The sequence below is a fragment of the Crinia signifera genome, chromosome 1, assembly GCF_055691185.1.
Source record: "Crinia signifera chromosome 1, ASM5569118v1, whole genome shotgun sequence".
In the NCBI taxonomy this organism is placed as follows: Eukaryota; Metazoa; Chordata; class Amphibia; order Anura; family Myobatrachidae; genus Crinia; species Crinia signifera.
In genome coordinates, this window is record NC_139217.1 from 141,618,644 (window position 1) to 141,642,060 (window position 23,417).

At 39.5% G+C, this 23,417-nt stretch overlaps 1 protein-coding gene across 3 annotated transcripts in view; it reads left to right on the forward strand.

Moving 5' to 3' along the window:
- The window catches only part of TRPC3 (transient receptor potential cation channel subfamily C member 3), a 198,307-nt gene that overhangs the window by 113,445 nt on the left and 61,445 nt on the right, over window positions 1-23,417 (forward strand). For 2 of the 3 annotated variants that reach the window (XM_083174435.1, XM_083174433.1), the window contains exon 3: window positions 19,684-19,776. The exons of the other annotated variant lie outside the window; for it this stretch is intronic. In XM_083174435.1, coding sequence (XP_083030561.1) covers window positions 19,684-19,776 — 93 coding nt within the window. The remainder of the gene's footprint in view (window positions 1-19,683; window positions 19,777-23,417) is intronic. 3 annotated transcript variants of the gene reach the window in all.

The following is a 23,417-nucleotide window of genomic DNA, read 5'->3' on the forward strand; positions in this document are numbered from 1 at the left end:
TCACCACGTGGTGACAGTGCGGGAACATGCACCCCACCAGTACAAGGAACAGGAGTGGAGGTGAGCGCCAGGGTAGGCGACACGCTGATACAGGACCCAGGGCTAGGCACAGCACAGGGGAACTGGGTAGCAGCCATGGTGATCGTGACATCATCATTGTTATCTGGACATTCGTCCTTATTATTTAATATTATTTTGCCTGTCTTTTCCTCAAAGAAGTATTTGAGTCCCTGTATGACATCTTTTATTAAACCCGCTCATTTTAACCCTACTGCTGCTGCCTCGTCTCCAGTCCCTGAACACCACACAACCCCATAAGAACCATTAACCGTGACAGTTTGCACTGACCCGATGGAGTCGGGTGAAAATCTTTGGCAGGGATCTTTGGCAGATGTATTGCAAGGCATCATGGTCCGCCTGGAAAAGTTGGAGTCCTCACAGTGGCAAGTGGCGCAATTCCTACAAACGCTGACTTCTCCACCAGCTGCTCCTCCAGTTGCTGCAGCAACATCATAAGCTCCTTCAGGAAGTTCCTCTGCCACGCTGCCAGCCGGGTCTATTATTCCTCCTCATCTGCATCTGACAACCCCCAGCAAATATGATGGGTCTCCTAAAGGATGTCGCGGGTTCTTGAATCAGTGTGATGTGCACTTCACTCTCCAATCATCCAAATTCAAAACTGCCAAGGCACGAGTGGCCTACATCGTCTCACTCCTCTCTGGTCCAGCCCTGGATTGGGTTTCGCCTCTGTGGGAACGAGCAGATGCTCTGCTGAATAATTATGACGATTTTATCACTTCCTTCCAGCGAATCTTTGACGAACCAGGTCGAGTATCATCTGCAGCTACAGAGATTCTGAGAATTCGTCAAGATAGCAGACCAGTGGGTCAATATGTTGTGCAATTCCAGACGCTATCATCTGAGTTAGGATGGAATGAAGAGGCACTCGTCTCTGCTTTCTGGAATGGCCTAGGCGGTCGCCTCAAGGATGGATTGGCCACCCGTGATACACCCTCCACCCTGACATATCTAATCTTCTTGTGCAATAAAGTTGATCTGCGGATTCAAGAGCTACAACTGGAGAGAGCTCGTTCTGATCGCTTTGTCCTCGTCCCTCCCCTGCTGTTACTCCTGTAAAAAGTGGATTGTCTACTACTTCTGCCACATAAGAACCAATGCACATAAACTGGTCTCACATTTCCCTCGAAGAAAAGAACCGACAACGTCGAGACAATCTTTGTATGTACTGTGCCTCTTCCTCCCATCTCCTGGCCTCTTGTCCACTCCGTCCGGGAAACGACCGCTTCTAATCCCCATGAGGGAGGTTACCGTAGATTAGGAGTGTTATTGCCATCTCCCTCTACCATACCTCTCCCTCTGCAGCATGGTCCCGCTCTAAGGCTATAGATGCCGGGAGGCCAGCGCCGCCATCTTGCTTAAGGGCAAACAGGGGATTGGGCCAGGTCAGGTATTCTCACCTGTTTCACTGTGACAGCCAATGGCAGCCGCCCTCTTTGCATAAAGGGGATCTGCCTTGGTAGCTCAGTGTCCGTGCAAAAAGTCTTCTGTGCCATGCACTTCGTCTCCAGCATCCTCAGGTCAGCCATTCCTCATAATTCTTTCAGTCACCGGATCCACTATTGTTGCCATCTTCCCACTTCTTTATCAGGACATTTCTCATCATTGTTATCTGGACATTCCTCCTCATTGTTATCTGGATATTCCTCCTCATTGTTATCTGGATATTCCTCATCATTTTTATCTGGACATTCATCCTTGTTATTTATTATTATTTTGCCTGTCTTTTCCTCAAAGAAGTATTTGAGTCCCTGTATGAAATCTTTTATTAAACCCGCTCGTTTTAACCCTACTGCTGCTGCCTCGTCTCCAGTCCCTGATCACCACACGACCCCATCAGAACCTTTAACCGTGACAGCTGGAGATGAGGGTCCATATATTGATGCAAGAAAAGCTTTGGATGCTGCAGTCTGCTGTAACAGCCAGGAAGAAAAAAACTCCTGTGAACAGCACTAGACATCTGCAAATGCTGTGGGCCTTTTTTGGAGGTTTATTTGCAACTACAGTAATTGTATGCTGATTTTTAAATAAATAAGTTAAAATTATTTTTTTTATTATTGAATGTAGCTTATTTTAACACTTTTCATGAATATTTTAAGTATTTTTCATGCATATTTGCATGCATATGTCAAGCTTTTTATATGGCATATAATCCTGTCTCTACTAATAAGTGATCATGGGGGAAGGTGCAGAAGCATGGTGCAGAAGCATGCATTGACTTTCAAACTGTACCACAGGGCAGCAGGTGCCTACTGTAGCATGGAAACAATACAGTACCATGTGAATAGCTCATACTAAATACAGTATCTTTATTAAGTTAAAACTCTTCAGAAAATGACACTGCTTTGTCTGCAATTGCAATCCCGGATTGAGTACACAATGTAGGGACAAACACACAATAGGGTGAACATAGTCATGCAACATTGATAGTAGTTCTTCACTTACTCATGTGACTATGCACAAAGGAGCTGGGGGAGGTGTTTTGCTACAGACATACTGTTTACAGTAAACAGTGAGCTCAATGGGAATGATCGTGGGGGAAGGTGCAGAAGCATGCATTGACTTTCAAACTCAATCTGTACCAACGACATGCATAACCAAAAAGATGTGGAATTTAATCCAAGTACTCTTTAGATAAAAAACGTACTCTTTCCCTAAAGTACGTACTCTTTCCCTAAAGTACGTACTCTTTCCCTAAAGTTAGGACTTTTACCTGAAGTGGGACATTTACTTGTGCGAAAAAACCCATTCTTTGCAACACAGTATGTAACGACAATAACTGTATCATGTACATGGCCACCTGCCATTGTTAATTTTTTTGTGCAAAAGGCAAAAGGAATTTGCAAAACACCAAATTACTTTATTGATTAAAAAATGAAAAAAAAAAAAGTAGTACGTTTAAAAAAAAAACCTGTACCACACTGTGGATCGAACCAGTATTGCTGCTAGCAGTATACAGTAACTGTGTCTTTAACCGCTAGGCCACAGAAACCTGTGATCTCAGCTGCTCCATTGGTGTACAATATACTGTATAGTCAAGTATGAGACATGCCCAGTAGATTGCGCTGTTTTCATGGCGCAGTACAGCATAATGATAGACACCTCCGTAAATAATATACCATGTGAAAGTTTCCAGCATTAGTAAAGGTTAGCATGGATTCCATATTTATGCAGTAGCAATCTGTACCAACAACATGTATAACTGATATCTCCTCCTGCAAATTTAATCCAAGAACTTTCCTTAAAGTAAGTACTCTTTCCCTAAATTAAGGACTTTTACCTGAAGTGGAAAATTTACTCTTGCGAGAAAAAAAAGTTCTCTGTATCTTACAGTATGTAACGACAATAACTGTATCATGTACATTGCAGCCTGCCATTGTTATTTTTTTTGTGCAAAAGGAATTTGCAAAGCACCAAATTACTTTATTGATTTTAAAAAAAAAATAGTGCATTTAAAAAAAAAAGTAAAGGTTAGCATGGATTCCATATTTATACAGTAGCAATCTGTACCAATGACATGTATATCTGATCATATCTCCTCCTGCGAATTTAATCCAAGAACTCTTTCTGTAAAGTAAGTACTCTTTGCCTAAATTAAGGATTTTTACATGAAGTGGAAAATTTACTCTTGCGAAAATAAAAAACGTTCTTTGTAACTTACAGTATGTAATGACAATAACTGTATCATGTAAATTGCAGCCTGCCATTGTTAATTTTTTTGTGCAAAAGGAATTTGCAAAGCACCAAATTACTTTATTGATTTAAAAAAAAAAAAAAAAAAAAAATAATGCATTTAAAAAAAAAAGTAAAGGTTAGCATGGATTCCATATTTATACAGTAGCAATCTGTACCAATGACATGTATATCTGATCATATCTCCTCCTGCGAATTTAATCCAAGAACTCTTTCTGTAAAGTAAGTACTCTTTCCCTAAATTAAGGATTTTTACATGAAGAGGAAAATTTACTCTTGCGAAAATAAAAACGTTCTTTGTAACTTACAGTATGTAATGACAATAACTGTATCATGTAAATTGCAGCCTGCCATTGTTAATTTTTTTGTGCAAAAGGAATTTGCAAAGCACCAAATTACTTTATTGATTTAAAAAAATAAAATAAAAAAAATAATGCATTTAAAAAAAAAGTAAAGGTTAGCATGGATTCCATATTTATACAGTAGCAATCTGTACCAATGACATGTATATCTGATCATATCTCCTCCTGCGAATTTAATCCAAGAACTCTTTCTGTAAAGTAAGTACTCTTTCCCTAAATTAAGGACTTTTACCTGAAGTGGAAAATTTACTCTTGCGAGAAAAAAAAACGTTCTCTGTATCTTACAGTATGTAATGACAATAACTGTATCATGTACATTGCAGCCTGCCATTGTTATTTTTTTTTTGTGCAAAAGGAATTTGCAAAGCACCAAATTACTTTATTGATTTAAAAAAAAAAAATAGTGCATTTAAAAAAAAAGTAAAGGTTAGCATGGATTCCATATTTATACAGTAGCAATCTGTACCAATGACATGTATATCTGATCATATCTCCTCCTGCGAATTTAATCCAAGAACTCTTTCTGTAAAGTAAGTACTCTTTGCCTAAATTAAGGATTTTTACATGAAGTGGAAAATTTACTCTTGCGAAAATAAAAAACGTTCTTTGTAACTTACAGTATGTAATGACAATAACTGTATCATGTAAATTGCAGCCTGCCATTGTTAATTTTTTTGTGCAAAAGGAATTTGCAAAGCACCAAATTACTTTATTGATTTAAAAAAAAAAAAAAAAAAAATAATGCATTTAAAAAAAAAAGTAAAGGTTAGCATGGATTCCATATTTATACAGTAGCAATCTGTACCAATGACATGTATATCTGATCATATCTCCTCCTGCGAATTTAATCCAAGAACTCTTTCTGTAAAGTAAGTACTCTTTCCCTAAATTAAGGATTTTTACATGAAGAGGAAAATTTACTCTTGCGAAAATAAAAACGTTCTTTGTAACTTACAGTATGTAATGACAATAACTGTATCATGTAAATTGCAGCCTGCCATTGTTAATTTTTTTGTGCAAAAGGAATTTGCAAAGCACCAAATTACTTTATTGATTTAAAAAAAAAAAATAAAAAAAAATAATGCATTTAAAAAAAAAGTAAAGGTTAGCATGGATTCCATATTTATACAGTAGCAATCTGTACCAATGACATGTATATCTGATCATATCTCCTCCTGCGAATTTAATCCAAGAACTCTTTCTGTAAAGTAAGTACTCTTTCCCGAAATTAAGGACTTTTACCTGAAGTGGAAAATTTACTCTTGCGAGAAAAAAAAACGTTCTCTGTATCTTACAGTATGTAATGACAATAACTGTATCATGTACATTGAAGCCTGCCATTGTTATTTTTTTTTTGTGCAAAAGGAATTTGCAAAGCACCAAATTACTTTATTGATTTAAAAAAAAAAAATAGTGCATTTAAAAAAAAAGTAAAGGTTAGCATGGATTCCATATTTATACAGTAGCAATCTGTACCAATGACATGTATATCTGATCATATCTCCTCCTGCGAATTTAATCCAAGAACTCTTTCTGTAAAGTAAGTACTCTTTCCCTAAATTAAGGATTTTTACATGAAGTGGAAAATTTACTCTTGCGAAAATAAAAACGTTCTTTGTAACTTACAGTATGAAATGACAATAACTGTATCATGTAAATTGCAGCCTGCCATTGTTATTTTTTTTGTGCAAAAGGAATTTGCAAAGCACCAAATTACATTATTGATTTAAAAAAATAAATAAATAAATAATGCATTTAAAAAAAAAGTAAAGGTTAGCATGGATTCCATATTTATACAGTAGCAATCTGTACCAATGACATGTATATCTGATCATATCTCCTCCTGCGAATTTAATCCAAGAACTCTTTCTGTAAAGTAAGTACTCTTTCCCTAAATTAAGGACTTTTACCTGAAGTGGAAAATTTACTCTTGCGAGAAAAAAAAACGTTCTCTGTATCTTACCGTATGTAATGACAATAACTGTATCATGTAAATTGCAGCCTGCCATTGTTAATTTTTTTTGTGCAAAAGGAATTTGCAAAGCACCAAATTACTTTATTGATTTAAAAAAAATAATAATGCATTTAAAAAAAAAGTAAAGGTTAGCATGGATTCCATATTTATACAGTAGCAATCTGTACCAATGACATGTATATCTGATCATATCTCCTCCTGCGAATTTAATCCAAGAACTCTTTCTGTAAAGTAAGTACTCTTTCCCTAAATTAAGGATTTTTACCTAAAGTGGAAAATTTTCTCTTGCGAAAATAAAAATGTTCTTTGTAACTTACAGTATGTAACGACAATAACTGTATCATGTAAATTGTAGCCTGCCATTGTTAATTTTTTTGTGCAAAAGGAATTTGCAAAGCACCAAATTACTTTATTGATTTAAAAAAAAAAAATAATGCATTTAAAAAAAAAGTAAAGGTTAGCATGGATTCCATATTTATACAGTAGCAATCTGTACCAATGACATGTATATCTGATCATATCTCCTCCTGCGAATTTAATCCAAGAAATCTTTCTGTAAAGTAAGTACTCTTTCCCTAAATTAAGGATTTTTACCTGAAGTGAAAAATTTTCTCTTGCGAAAATAAAAATGTTCTTTGTAACTTACAGTATGTAACGACAATAACTGTATCATGTAAATTGCAGCCTGCCATTGTTAATTTTTTTGTGCAAAAGGAATTTGCAAAACACCAAATTACTTTATTGATTAAAAAATGAAAAAAAAAAGTAGTACGTTTAAAAAAAAAACCTGTACCACACTGTGGATCGAACCAGTATTGCTGCTAGCAGTATACAGTAACTGTGTCTTTAACCGCTAGGCCACAGAAACCTGTGATCTCAGCTGCTCCATTGGCGTACAATATACTGTATAGTCAAGTATGAGACATGCCCAGTAGATTGCGCTGTTTTCATGGCGCAGTACAGCATAATGATAGACACCTAAAATAATGTTTTAAGTAGTCATCCAGCAATAGCAAAGGTTAGCATGGCTTCTGTACCAATTACATAAATGACCGTACGTAGCTGCTTCTGCGAGTAAATACAAACACTCTGTCCGTAAAGTAAGGACAAAATCCGTAGTGAAAAGTCGTGGTGGCCACTGTTTTGTAGAAGAGATTTTTACGCATGCGCTGTACTGTTTGGGAAAAGTGACATCTGGTGGTCAATGAGTGTAAGTGCAGGTTACATTTACAAGATTACGTTACATTATAACGCGATCTATAACGGGACTATAGCGCAAGGAGCAGGCGCGATCCATGCGCGATTTGCATGGCGCACTTTATGCGCAACGCAGCCACGATGTACTTGGGCATAACTGTATATTGATATTGGAAAGTGTCAAAACATGCTCAATGCTAGAGAGATGAAAACACTCAGTAAACGGTTTCACAGGACACATGAGTATCTGGCTTCATTCTAAAGTTGTCACTGTGACCTTATTGTATGATAATACAAGGATAGAATCATTATTTGCAGAATTGACCCTGCAGTGGCCTTGAACCAAGGATTTTGTGTAATGTTGCTTATTTGTCATTCAGACAGTTTTTTTGCTGAACAGCAGGATTTTTTTTCTTACCAAGTGTTTATCTGTCCTTAATTGTTTGTCAATCAGCACTAAGCCATTTTAACCCAGTAGTCGGCCCCAGCTCTATTTTACCATCAGAGAGGCACCATAGGAACGGACCCACTTTATACAGGACTTTACAAATACGGTACCGTATTGACTGCTTTAAACCATCAGTTCCCTCTGTCACATTGCAGATTTTTTATTCATGTCATGTTATATCTTAGTGTCTATATGTTTTTATTAAATTATACTATATTTTAGACCTAAATTAGCACTACAGAATTTAATTTACTTTGTATTTAACTTTATTTTAATTTATTGATATATTGCACAGCGCAGTGTACCTTTTTCTTCTTTCTAGCATTTTATAAGGGGCTGACTACCCCTTACCCACACTGCATCTTGACAAGGCATCTCATACTCCCTTGCGCCCCCATAACCTGTTGATAACTTGTCATCAACCTCTTTTTCCTTAACCCAGCAGATTTTATTTTCTTTGTTTTTGGTGCAATAATTGTGAACTTATGCTTTTACATTGTTAACTCTTTCAGTGTCAAGTGAATTTGTCAAAAAGGTGTCAAAATTGGCAAGCAAAATTTTTTATTAATCATAATGACATGTAATGGTTACCTATGATTAGGAAATATAATCTATTTTTATACAACATTTTTTTATTTCAATTTATATAACAAATGTGAGGGATGCTGGCATTTTTAGCAGATATTTTGCACATCTCTCACAGAGATTGTGGCACTCAAAAGGTTAAACATTTTATTGTTATCAATGGTTTGTCCATGGTTACAGCTCTGCTTAATTAGTTTTGAACTGATTTTGGTGTTTTTAAACTACTTTCCGCTTCTGCCTGATGTTACCTTGGTTTATTACTGATGCCATCCACATAGACATCTAGACCCCTTTTCAAATACGAGATCCATTATGGTCTTGCAAACTCATTTAATAACGCTCTGCAGCTAAGGGGAGATATACTTAAGCTGACTATATACTATACAATTATTTAGCAGATCATCTGCCAGTGTGGAGCACATGTCCCTATCACTCTTACCACCCACCTGGAGCTGCTGCTAGTGGGGAAGGAGGGGAGAGGGGTAACACAAAGGCATGAATGGTGGGGCTGAGGTCCAGTCTACTGCAAACTCTCTCACCTGTAACCCACCACAGCCATCCCTGCAGATGCTCACCATATCACACCTATCTCCATTACCAGTCATACCTGTCCCTGCGCACTCTCTCATCCTGCAACCCACCACACCTGTACCCGCAGACTCTCTCACCGGGTCACCCACCACACCTGTCCCTGTTGAATCTATGCCCCCAGAGTGATGAAAAATAGGGCGTTGCTTGTGGATACACCATTTTTTTTAGAGCATGTCCCTTGTTGCAAGGCCACAACCAATTTCCTAGGAGCTTCTATGTAAAAGTGTCCGTTTCTTCTGGATTTGCTACTGGGCATAAGTATATCCTTACAAAAAAGTAAGGCTCTAATAGGGTGTGAGGTAACAATAAGGACGCAATAAAGATGCAGACTAGAGGGACCAAGTGGTTCTTATCTGCCATCAAATTCTATATTTCTATTTTTATTTTGTTTATATGCAATTGTATCGAATTACAGCATAACAAATCATATGCGGTAAAGGGGTTATGACTCAATATATAACACATAACAAAGCATATACAATTTTTTTTTTTTTACTTTATTTTCAAAAAGATTCATAGAGAAATTGCTGGGTCTTGTATGCATTTGCATATTTGCATATGCATTTGCATATTTTGCCCATTCTCACTGGTTATTGCATAATTTACCTAAAATCTAGTGATGGTGCATATTTTAGGCCCAGCCCTCTTCCCACCCGCGAGTCACAGCACTGCTTTGCCCTGCTTCTGCTGGCCAGGTAGTGGTAGAGTGTGCAGGCTGGGGCAATATGTGCGCAGAGTGGGGAACCTTTGATGTATGCTATGTCTGACACTGCTCTAGGCTGCCAATCCATGTTGATAAAAGTCAGTCGGGGCGGATGTCATTACTAAGCTCCTGAACCTTTACCTGCCCCTGGCCTGGGACTTTACACCAAGAGACAGACTTCTGCAGCAGAGGAGGCGGGCAGAAGAGTTGTGACATCACGCGGCACAGAGAAAATGCTGTGTCACAGTGAGTATGCGGTGCAGGGAGGAAGCCTTCCACTGCGCCGCCCTCACACGCTATGCTGACATTTAATCCATCGGCGCTGGAGATGAGGGTCCGTGCAGTTGATGCAAGAAGAGCTTTGGACGCTGCAGTATGCTGTAGCAGCCAGCATACTGACATAGATGCAGATGCTGTGGGCCTATTTTTGAGGTTTATTTGCAACTAATTGTATGCTGATTTTTAAATAAATAAGTTAAAAATAACTTTTTTTTATTATTTAATGTAGCATATTTTAACACTTTTCATGCATATTTTAAGTATTTTTCATGCATATTTGCATGCATATTTCAAGCTTTTTGGTTGCATATAATCCTGTCTCTAGTAATAACTCTCACTCTTGTTTGTAAATGTCATATTTCTTGCATTTGCAGCAAGTACAAGAGGCGATAATGGCTGTACTGTACACATGGTATGGGAACATTGCATATACCAGGATTATGGTCCATCTTTGTCAAGTGCTACTTAAACTGCACCTTTGATTAAAGAGGAAATACACTAAAACTAGAAAATAAAAGAACATATCTTAACACTTCATGAATGAGATATCTCTTCTTTCCTGGGACAGTGATAAATGAATGCTTTATACTGGTTTCACCTCAGTCTGACCTCACCAAGTACTTGGATAATGAGTTCTCCTGATGTGGGTGTTGCCGTTTATAATATAGCGAGAACACAGAAAATTGCTTAAATACTGTTCTTAGACATATTAGCTGTGGAAATGGTGGCCCTTGGTATTATGCCAGAAGTGTTATTAGTTGCTATATTTGTATAAAGGATTATAATAAATAGTTACTGCTATAGCTGCCATTGACACCTTGAGGATCATTGACAGCTTGGAAGTATATAAAAGCAGTTGTGCCTATTTTACTGCTCGCCAAATGTAGCGTTTACATGAAATTTTGACTTTATTTGTATGTTTTAATTCTTGATTAAAGCAAAAATGTCTGTAAATGTGTAAACCTGCCACATATTCATCTTAATCCTCACCATCGCTCAAAGCATAAAAAGTAGACCAGCCCAGGGGCGGATCCAGGAGAAAATTACCCCGTGAAACTGGACCATTTAGTTCCAGAGTAATCTGTCCTCAAAGAACATGAACAGCCATGAAATTACATTTCAAAAATAAAAAAATTGGTTTACCCGCAATATCTCGGGAACCAATTGACCCATATGGACCAACCTGGAATCAGATTGAAGGCCCAGTGATTTGGGTTCGAATGAGAACATGAGCTTCTGTGATGCCAGCGGCGTAATTGTCAGCCGTCGGAATCAGTAGGGGGTCAGAAATAACGGGTCCCAGGTTATCCTATGGGGAAAACGTTCCATCTCTGGCTCCCGGGGGGCTAATAACACAAGGCTGGGCTTGTTGGAAATCCCTGGTCCACCGCTACAAAATGAGCTATGTCTGAAATTACAGGGGGGCACGTGCCCGGGTGCCCCACCCCCCTGAATCTGAATCCGCCCATGGACCAGCCCCAGTGCTATTTTGCAGCAGGAACCAGCAGGAACTCAGTTCCTGAACCTCTTATTAAATATGACATCATACAGTATGTTCAGGTCTAAAATGTACTTTCAATTTGATTCCATTCTATTTTACAATCCCCTGTGAGAGCATTCATTTCTAAATTCAATATATACATCTCTCTCTGTCTCTCTCTACTTTCATTTCATCTACCCACCCCCAGACCCGGAGTTCCTGGACCTATGTTTTCCAGAAAAATAGTACTGACCAATCCTATGGTATGTGCAGATTGTCCATGTAAAAACGGCCTCCTATGTGAGCAATTCTACATTTCTGTAGTGACCATACTTGCCTACTTTTGAAAACTAGTTTGAGGGAGATTAGAATTGGTAGGGGAATTGTGTGCAGCGCCTCATTGAGGGGGCGTGTTTAGTTCCAAATATGGAGAGATTGTGAAAAGCGATTGTCAAAGAGGCACCTAGAAGCGTGGGTGTGCACTGCTACATCCGAGAGGAATCTTTTAAAATGACTTATATCCAAATGAAGATGAGCCTCAAAGCAGTTAGTAAGAGCTACTATACTTTTCCCAAAAAATTTAAAAGTGTAATGTGGGCTAGGTGAAATGAGGGAGATTGGTAGACTAATGAGGGAGAGAGGGAGATTTGTGTTATTTCAGGGAGTCTCCTGCAGAATGCAGGAGGGTAGGCAACTATGGTAGTGACTCTCCCATAAGGCAAACCATTTGCTTCTGCTAAGCCATTTCCATGTCACAGCCTAGGAATGTCCAATACAAAAACATTTCTGAGAATGTGCGTCTCCTGTGCACCTTAAATCATAGCCACCAAACAATAAAGGGTGTCAGTGTGGAAGCATAATGTATCAACTGGTTTTTCTGCTTAATATCAAAATATATTACACATTGATTTATTGGTTGTAAAACTATGCCCGCGGCTTACTGACAGAAAATGGGTATTTGCAAAAGGGAAACAAAAAGCTTAAACTTGTTTGTCATTTTGCTGTAAGGCTAGAGTATAGTATCTGTTACATTTATTCTCATATTACTTACTGTAGTGTTGCATGCTAATATTTTGATCATAAAAGGCGACCTTCACAATTATATTTTAGTCAAGTGCACATTATATTATGTATATTGGTCTGTGCTTTTGTCAACAACTGTGTAATTCTAGACATGATGAAGTAGGAAGAGCTTATTAAGGATACAAAGCTCTCCCCACTTATGTCGGTCAGAATGCATATCACGTCCTGGAAAGTGTCGTTTATATGATTAAGCCCACTTCACCCTAAGTAAAGCTCATTAACTCTTTGCAGTCCTTCAAATTCTGGTTTAAATATTCAAAATAATTGCAATATTTTTTTTATTTAAAAATGGTCTACATTGAATGTTGAACGATGTTAATGTTCATATTTTAAAGTGGCTCACCATTGGATCTGCTACTAGCGCTAGGGTTGTTGCGCCTGACTAGACGTTGGACCTGAAAGGGTTAAAACCTTCAATAAAAAAAAATCTTAGTTATTTCTTCAAAATCAACAAAGAATGAAATGCAAAAAATTATTCCAGTCAGTCATGAGGATATTAAGAAGATAAAAAAAAAACCAAGAAGATATTTCTATGATGAGCATGTACAAAGGACTGATATAAATCTTACAGAACTGACAGAGCTTTAAACAATCCGTAGAGATTAAAGACATCACTGTATTAAAAGGTGGATGAAAAAACATTGCATGTAGTTTAGTCTAGTTTTAATTTGGCACAAGGTACTGTGTAACCCCATTATGCTCCGTTGAGTGTCTGCTTCAATGCTCTTCTCGACTTAAAAGTTTGTTCTTCAATTTCTTTCTCTAGTCACAGAGGAAGTGCTATTTAATGCCCATTTGAGTTCAGCGTGAGCTGGGATACCCCATATACAATTCATGGCTTGTGTCAGAGCTATTTTAATACCCTTTAAATGGGTGTTTGTGAATAGAGTTATTTCAGGAACGGAGAACATGATCAGCACTATTTAAAAACAAGACTTTAAAAGCATTATTCTGAGAACAATTGGACCATAGGGGAAACGGAAATATCAAGAGGGCTGATTCTGTAAGAATAAAAGCATATCTCACAGTAAGCAAAAACCATGCTGTGTTTACTGTAATGTTAGGCAACCTCAATATAAATCAGCCCCCATATAAGAGGTTTTATTTCAAACAAAATTAACAATTTCGATATGTAGGGTTCCTCCTAAAATAAGACAGATAGAAACAAAATTGTATACCCTTAGTAATATTGGTAATAATTAAGTGGTTACTCCATTATATATAACCAGGGTAAGACTGGAACATAAAGCGCCCACAGGGGGAATGCAATGGTAGAACCTTACTAACAGGAGGTGACACAAAGGGGTAGAGGTAAGCCAACTGATTAAAGGGGTGTGGCAGAGAGCATTGAATGCCCGCCATATTATACAGAGAGATTCACAATGACCGCAATATAATGCAACTCCTGTACTGCTATCAGGGGTGCTGTTAGTTTTTGCCAGGCCATGGTAAAATAGGTGGCATGGCTAATGAGAGGGGGCATGGTCACTCTCCTGTGGAAAAAAAAATAGCAGGGGCGCTGGTGTATAAACCAGGGTGCGGGTGGGAATCGCACACCCGATTAGGGAGAGAGAGGATAGGGTGCCGTTGCATCTGCAACAGGGGAGGGGACAGCGGGCCTTGGGCCCTCCATTAGACCTAGGTCCGGGTAAAGAGTACCCCCCCCTTGCCACCACTGACTGCTATACAATACAAAGTAATGCAGTTACCACCACATGAAGACAATGCGGTGGCAGCCATATAATACAGAGACAACACAGGATGCAGTTAACATCCAGGCGGTTGGATTGCCAGCAGTCAAAAAAGTCCCGCCAGAAAACCTGCTCCAAAATACAGACCTCAATGAAGATGATGACGCCAGAAACCCAACTGCAGGGATCTCAATCATTATTATACTGTTGCAAGTTAGGTTTAGGCCACCAGGAAGGGGGAAGGGGGGGTGTTAGGCTTCATCCCTAGGGCGTGAATTAAGGTTAGCTTCTGGGGATCAAAGATTAGGGTTAGGCACTAAGGCGGGGGTTTGATGGTTATGGTTAGGCTGCAGGAGGGAATGTGGTATTGTTAGACTGCAGAAAGGGAGAGTTAGGCTTAGGGGGCATCAGGGAAAAGGTAAGAGTACTGGACCCCTGTAAGAATTCCTTCCACAGGGATGCTGGTGTCGGTCTTCTGACCGCCGATATCTTATCTGCCAGTCATCTGTATGTATTGTGACAACACAGTGACTACCATACAATACAGAGTACTGTATATTGCAGTGCTCACTATACAATGCAGAGAACATTGCAGTGCCTCATATAATGCAGAGAACATTGCAGTGCCCCATATAATGCAGATAACATTGCAGTGCCACATATAATGCAGGGAACATTGAAGTGCTGCCATAGAATACAGATAAAGCAGTGACCACCACTTTTATAATGAGGAGAGCATCGCAGTTAACCCATATGTAACACAGATAATACTAATACAACCTCACCCCACAGACACACATAGCAATAATACAACCTCACCCACCATAGACTGTTTTAAAAAAAACACACCTCACCTCATTATATAAATATACTGGGGATCATATTAGAGATTCCATGCCTAACCATTATTTTTTCATATGATATAAAATTTGATAGTCCCCCAGGCCCTCTATAAAAATGATGATATGAGGCCATCAGGTACAACATGGGGGACACCATTTACACACCTTCTTGATGATAAAGGGTTGTGAGTAACCCCAAAAACGCAATCCCAGCTAGCTCTAGCACATCAGCTGCCAGACATATGGTCAGATATTGAACTGGAGCCACTACTGTAGCACCACCCAGCAGACAGGACCTATCACTGTGCCGCTGAGTGATCTGTCAGGGCCAGTGTTCTCCAATGAGAACACTGGCCCTGACATGGCGATTAACTACATGTATCCAGCATGCTGGATATTAATTATGACCTCTACACACGGAGCGATGTAGGACATTTCCTAAGTGATCTAGTTGGATCTCATTATGCAAATATTCAGAAAACAGAAATCCTTCTTCTACTTCTGTGCCAAGCATCTCGGATAAGAGAGACTCATCCTGTATAGAAGATGATTTTAGTACACATTGCTGCCACAGGTGCATTGACAGTACAAGTCACAGTGTGCTCATCTATGCTTGTCATTGTATTATACAGAGCTGACACATGTTTACAATAATCTCTCTGTTTACGTCCATTTCTTTGGTAACTAAGTTAAACACACTTACAGAATACGGGGAAATGGTTACAGTTTTTCTTTGAGTGTCGGCATCAGTCTAGGTACTAAGATGTGACTGATGAGTTTACAATGTGATTCTCTCTTTGAAGTCCCTACATGTGGTACGTGTGCACTGGAGTCTTGTCTCTGGCTTTATGTCAGGAGTGCAATAAAAATATTTCACTCCAAAGGCAAACTAAAATGTGCAGTATATTACTGCGATGGATCCTTAATACTTTATTTAATTTAAAGCAAAGGGCTTTCGCAGATGCAGAGCCCCTTCCCTTAAACTACTGTTTGGCTGCAGCAAATACTTACGGGATCTATCCTATAGGCCAGGGAGTAGAGGCAGATTCAGGGGGTGGGGAACCATGGCCTCAGTTGACAGACTAGTACAGGCCAAGCTTTTCATAGACTTGTACAGGGCAGGTTTTCACTCTGTCTGGGCGGCGATTATCTGATTGTAGGGCTCTACTAAATCACCCTGCTATGATCAGGTCTGAATAAACCCCCTATTATTCTCCAAGAATTGTTTTTTTATGTTGATTTTTTCCTTTTTTATTACACTGAACTTAATAGGTTAATTTTGTATATATGGATAGGTTAGTGATAGGGTTAAATAATAACTGGCATCCATTAGGATTTTGACCATCAGGATGTACCCAACCTGATAGATAGCTTTAAGAAAAGTATGAGGACACTCACCGGTCTTCTGTTTGAATATCAGGCTTTTTTAATCCATTTTCATTGAATCAACATAAAGTGCAATGTGCATGACAGTGGGCAATGGGACAACGTTTCAGTCCGCCTCCGGACCTTTTCCAGGGCCCCCACTATCACCTCCTAAAGTGCATAACCCCCAAGTAGTCCTGTAAGGCCTATTTACCCACAATGAGCTTATGGACACACCTACTTACAACAAATATAAAATGTGAATCAGCGGCATCAATCAGAGAGCTTTAATATACACATACTAACTAGACAACATCATACTTATACTTATCTCTCCATATTTTCAAGTATCCTACACATAACTCGCCTGCCACGCCAGGGAGACGCCAGTAGGCCATCCTAGTATCCGGCGCGTGGGTCACCCGGCGGATACGCGTCATCACTCAGACGCGTCACTTCCGCCCGATGGAACGCAGATCCAGGAAGTCTGCATTCCACTGCGGCGCCGCTCCCTTATCATGTTTCCAACTGTAAAATCAACTTATGCTCCTTACAGCAAGCGGTGTTTCAGATAGTATTAACACACTAAAGACGTTTGCCCACACTATATTACTTGTGCTTGTAATATTAGAATCTTGGTGACCAAAGTCTCATTGGGTATTATAGGCTCACATGGCACTACCGCCACCTAGTGAAGATATATCATAAAAAACATACACAACTAATATCACAAAAATACAACGAATTACACACAAAAAATTACACAAAAAAAGTATATACAAGGGCACTGCTATACTGGTTGCTCAGACCATCACATTCACTATTTAAATTTAGAGGTAAACAGATAAAGAATTATTCTCATCAAGGTCTCTAGGGGCCACTGTGTCCAGCTTATGGATCCACTTAACCTCCTTTCTCAAAAGAATCAGCCCCCGGTTTCATCCCCTCAACAATGCGGGTACCCAGTCAATCATCATATAGTTTAGCGATGAAATCTGATGCTTAAACTTCAAAAAATTTGCAACAACTGGTTTATCTGTTGCTTGGTGGGCATAAGCAAGTCCAAAAGAAGACCGGTGTTGATTCATTCTTTCGCGAAAAGTGCGTATGGTCTTACTAACGTAAAATAGACCACATGGGCATCGCAAGAAATACACTACGTGATCTAACGTGCATGTCAAATTATGCTGGATATTAATCCTTTGGCCAGTGTGGGGATGATGGAACGAAGGACCACCGATGAGGCCTCGACACGTCGTGCAGCTTGGGCATTTAAAACACCCCGATTTAGCCACCTTTTATCCATCGTGGGGCTTGGAGTGACATCAGGTCTCAGCAAGATATCCTTCAAATTTTGTCCACGTCGGGCCGCAATCAATGGTGGAGCTTTGGTCACCATGTTAAACACTCAGTCTGTGCCCAAGATTCGCCAGTTGTTCTTATTGGATTTCTCCATTTGTTTAAACTTAGTGTCACACTTCATCACCACTGTCATGCGCTGTGAATTGCACTTTTGTTCAGGTCTTAGAGACCTGATAGATAGATACAGCACTGAGGTCATGGGTTTAAATCCCATAATGGCCCTCACTATGTAGAGTTTCTATTTTCTCCCCATGCTTACAGTACATGGGTTTTCTCTGGGTACTTCAGTTTCCTCTCACAATCAAAGAATACAGGGAGATTAATTGGCTTCTGACACAAATGAATCCTATTGTGTGGGTACATGTGTTTAGAGCAGAATAAATGGGCCAAGTGGTTCTCATCTATCATCAAATTCAATGTTTCTAAATAAAACATGAATACATGCAAAACAGGGAAATTACTAGGAAGAGAAATAAATTCCCAGGTACAACCAAGATAAACAATTCAAATACACATTAAGGAATTAATATAATATTCTTAATTTTGCAGTATTTTATTTTGTTCTTATTTTTTGGTCTGATTTTGTTTCTACTTGTCTTTTTTCATTTTGTCTTTCTTTTTTTTCTTTCTTCATTTGCAAAATGTCACTGGATCCTCTTCTTGGGGATGTAGCAGGAGATACACTTAAGCATTTATACCCCAGTTATGATGTAGTTATCTTTGCCTTTCATGTATCTCTTACTTACAGACAAATACAAATTTCTCCACCTAACTCTTGACCACCTATGAGAGGCGTCCATCCATTGTCATCATTTTTGCATTAACATCCTCATTTTTATTATAATCAAACTGTATATAGCAAGCTTCCACACCGCATTTTTAATTGTACGAAAGCCCCTCCTGGCGGTTCTTCGCTGTAGAGGGTTATGCCAGCTCTAGCTGGTGTAGCCCTATAGAAGCCTATGGCTTCTCTCCACAACACTGCTGTGTGAGGGATCTGACACAGACCCCTCACAAATGTGTCTCTGCGCATGCACAGAGGGACTCCTGGATCATAGACCCGGAAGTCCAGTCAGTGGCGTGGTCAGCTCTTAATGGAAAGCTGCCCTTCGCGTTACTCATAGCATATGTCAGTAAATATAAGCTGCCACTGGTTGGAACACCCTGCCCGCAATAACAGAATGAATGGGAACTTTGCAGTGTAATTATTATGGTGGGCTGTCTGTGGGAGGTGGGACAACATGTCAGCAGACAAGACTGGCATCTGCTTTACATCAACCCATCAGGGATATTCGCTTCTGTGTGTTCAAATATTTTATGACTGCAAGCCACCAGCACTGGTTTTGCCTATTACATTGACCATAAATAATTGAATTGGTCCTAGATCATAAACTCAAGGTGCCCCTGCCAGTGCTCCGTGGCACCCCAGGGTGCCACGGCACACAGTTTGGGAACCGCTTAGGCCAGATTCAAAGGGGTAAGAGGACATATTGTGAACAAAGAGGATAAGTCAAATCCACCACAAGTACATGTTTGATATGAATTGATTGAAAATATTTAGGGTCAAATTTATTCATATTATTTTACTAAATTAATATGAAAAGTGTTTTATTTTTATAGTTTCTCTGAAATTTTTAAAGGGCTTTTGGAGCAATTTTTATGAATAGCTCTCCAAGCCCTTTAGTAGCAATAATTTTCTAAGCAATCAAAAATGCATTCCCTATACTTATTATGGAGAACGCAATCTGACCAAATGTGCTTAAAAAAGTGAATAAATACCAGTTATAGCCCTTTGATAATACGCTGTCTTCACACAGCATTAGCCACATGCAGAGCCACCGCCAGTGATCAGCAATTTGTGTCTAATAAGACTAAAGGCTGATCAAATGAAAAATGAAAAAAAATGAAAAGGAAAATTGTTTTAAATTTACTTATATCCCCCCCACCAGCTTTTACAGCAGACATCAGATGATGGGGCTAAAGAACAGGAAACAGGCAAGATGTCCGGAGTCGGAGGAGCGCATCAGGAAACTGATCACCATGTAAGTGCTTGGGAGGGGGGGGGGGTGTTGAGAGGGTACCTGAATATGACGGAGGTGGTAGCACATGTGCAAAATACCCAGAGAAGGCGGCGGAGTGCATTCATGGGTGCAGAGCTTTCTCACAAGCACTGTTCCTGCATGCAATAATTAACACATCCCTGTAATGTACTCGATACCTTCCAATCATTCCGATTACAGGGGAATAGTCCCCCTAATTGGACACTGTCCTGCTGTCCCACCTGGCCTGTGGAGGGGGACATTTGAGAGATCTTGTGATCTGCAAAGCGGCAGTGATCACTGAATAAGTGCAGTGCACAGGCATACAGCAGTGCAGGAGGGGAGCCAGGGGCTGCCCAGCTGCTTGGGGAATGGCGGGTTACTTTTAGTCTCTGAGATTGGAATGCTGATGAGTAACAGTTTAGCATTTTTAAAAACGTTTTGCTTCCCACATTCTCATTATCTATTGACAGCACAACCATCTCCTCTAACCCCCGAATTGTGCTGTCTTGGAGTCATCGTGAGTCCTCCCTCTCCTTCAAACCACACAGACCTGCCATTTCCATCCAAAATATATTTTAGGGATCAGACCCCAGATGCTACTAAGCCCATCGTCTACTCAATGGTCATATGCAGTTCGGACTACTGTAACCTTCTATCTGGCCTTCCAGACTGCTAGCTCTATTCACTTCAGTCTCTATGTGGCTGCACAATTCACCTTCCTCCCTATATTTCTGACATCTGCCTCCCTTCTACCAGTCATGTACTTGCTCCCCTACCCTTCAAAATTCATGCTTCTCACACTCACAAAGCATTTACCTAATCCTCTCATTTACATCTCTGACCTATTCTCCTGTCTTCCCTCTTCTCTGCACAAATGAATGCTGCTTATACTCCCAACTGATTACTTCCTCCCACTTCTACCGACAAGATTTTGCCCATGATGCTCTCTACCTCATAAACTCTCTCTACAAAACTTCAGATGGGCTCTAAAGGCCTACTTCATCATCAAAGCCATCCAGCGCTCAAGCTCACTGTCTACCCCTGTACTGTATATTTCAGAAAACTTGAAATAAGAATACAACAAGTAGGAATATGTGTTGCCATTTTTAAAGAGGCTATTTGTATTTGTCATCTGCCATCGATTTTAGAAGGTGTCATGGAACTTCTGATTAGGATTATTCCCTTAATGACGTTAGCATAATACCAAGCCCTCTTCCTGTTGACATGAAAGCATAAGACTTATAAGACTTATAAAACAAAATTTCTCTGTGTGAATAGTATTGCCTAAAAATAGTTTAGGCATAGTGTCTGTAACAGGAAATGGCACTTCATCATAGTGTACTATGAAATAAAGCTATGGTGAATCTAAAATGAAATATATAGACATTTCTAGAATTTGGTGTTGACATAGTAAAATGTTGTTTCCCTTCTGTTCAACACCAGTCAATAATGTTAGCTGTAATTCATGTTGCATTTGCTATTGTTACAAACAGCAAGGCAGCTGTGCATGTAGCCTTGAATACACAGACTACTTATTGGATGGACTGTCTGAGGTATTACTGATCATTCATTAAGAGGAGGCTGGAATTTCAATGCCACTCCATTGGCTACCCAATAACTGGGTATGTTATTGATGAATTTCATCCATCAATAACGTACACAATAACTACATTCCAATTTCCATGTGTAGCAGCGATAGTTCCTGCTAACTAGTGATTGTCTGGGCTCCGTGTTGGTTTGATGGTTTGACATTGGCTTAACCTCTTACTTTGATCCTGTTCCCCTGCCATGACCTTGGAGGATTCCTGGCTATTCTTCTGATTCAGCCTTTGATAGTTTACAGTTTTATGAACCAGAAGTAATCTACATTTCCTACTTGGTATTATCTTTATTTCTGTATTTTCCATATCTTAAGTTATACTAGTAGTAGTATCATTTTTGTTATTATACAGGTTCTTGTATCATTTCTCAGTTACTCCAGTTGCAGCATTAATACGTAAACGTATATGGGCCCTTATTTTGATTCACTCGCAGAGGCAAATTCCTTCTTAAATGGACAAAACCATGTGCACTGCAGGGGGGCAGATGTAACATGTGTAGAGAGAATTAGATTTGGGTGTGGTTTTACTTCAAAGTGAGATCTATATTGCAGTGTAAAAATAAAGCAGCCAGTATTTACCCTGCACAGAAACAAAATAGCTCACCCAAATCTAAGGGGGGCTTAGTTTTAAGCACTAGAGGGAGGACTTAGGGTTAAGCTGTGTGGAGGGAAAGGTTAGGGATAGGCTGCTGGGAGGGGGATTAGGTTTGGGTACTTAGAAGGGGTGGTTAGAGTTAGGCTGGGGGGGGGGGCGGGGGTTAGGTTTAGGAGGCTTGGTGCTAGGGTTAGGCACTAGCAGGGAGGATTAGGGTCAGGCTGTATGGAGTAGAGGTTAGGCTGCTAGAAGGTAGGGTTAAAGGGGCAGGGGGAAGTATACTTACCGAAACACTGTGGAGATTTCCTCCTGTAGGATGCTGGCACTAGTATCCTAACCACATGTCATCCGTATGTATCCTCTCCTATGTATCCCTTGTACTAGCCATAAATAAGCTGTTACTACCCAAGCTAAAGAGCTGGCGGCCTCTAAATAGATATTAAATAATTCATGTACATATCATGTAAATCACAAATGAGCAAATACTTTGTGGATTAGAACATTTTACTCCATTGGGCTAAAGTTTTTATGTTTGGTAAATTAATCAGCAAGGTTTACACTATAAATGTGTCTGTAAAAATATAAGTCATTAACAGAATACTTAAGAAACTAAGTAAAAAAGGTCATTGTCAAATGGCTTTTATTATGAATACAAATATTTATGTTAAAAAACTACCTTTTTAATGGGATTACTTCTTTACAGCCGACTAAACTTGGAACACAGAACTTTAATTGCCAGTTTTATTCAAACCATTCACAAATTGATGACTAAAATAATTATTGTCAAATCTCATCTCTACTCTAAAAGTATTTCTATACTCAAAAGGATGTATCGGACTATGGCTATGCCCCATTATAGATATGTAGTACCTGAGCCATTGATGCTCTACTTGAGGGTCATTGCCACATCAATTTGGGGGTGTGATTGTGCCTTTTGGCAGGGCTGGATTCTGTGGGGGGTTTTGTACTAAGATGAGAATTCTATTGAAGATGGGATGTTATAGCAACCAATCAGAAACTACTTATTAATTTAATAACTTCTAGAAGATAATATAATCTCATTTGTTGCCCATAGCAACATCCCATCTACAATAGAACTCCTAGATCTAGTAAAGAAATCCCTGTGTGCCTACATGTATACCCACTCTTGGCTTCAGTGTCTAAACTGGATCATACCTCTTTGTCAACACCATAGGCGACTCTAAGGGGTGGTCCGGGGGTGCACAGGACCACCCATTAGACCACCAGCCGCTTAAAATTTAAAGAAATGACAGCCGGGCAGAGAGAGCTGTGTGCTGCCCGGCTGTTTAGGCTAAGGAATTGCTCATTGCCAATGGGGATGTCTCACGCCCCTGGTTGCTGGACGCACCTAATTGAAAGAAATGACAGCCAGGCGGAGAGTGATGTTTGCGGCCCGGCTGTAGTCTCTAAGCAGTGGCATTGATA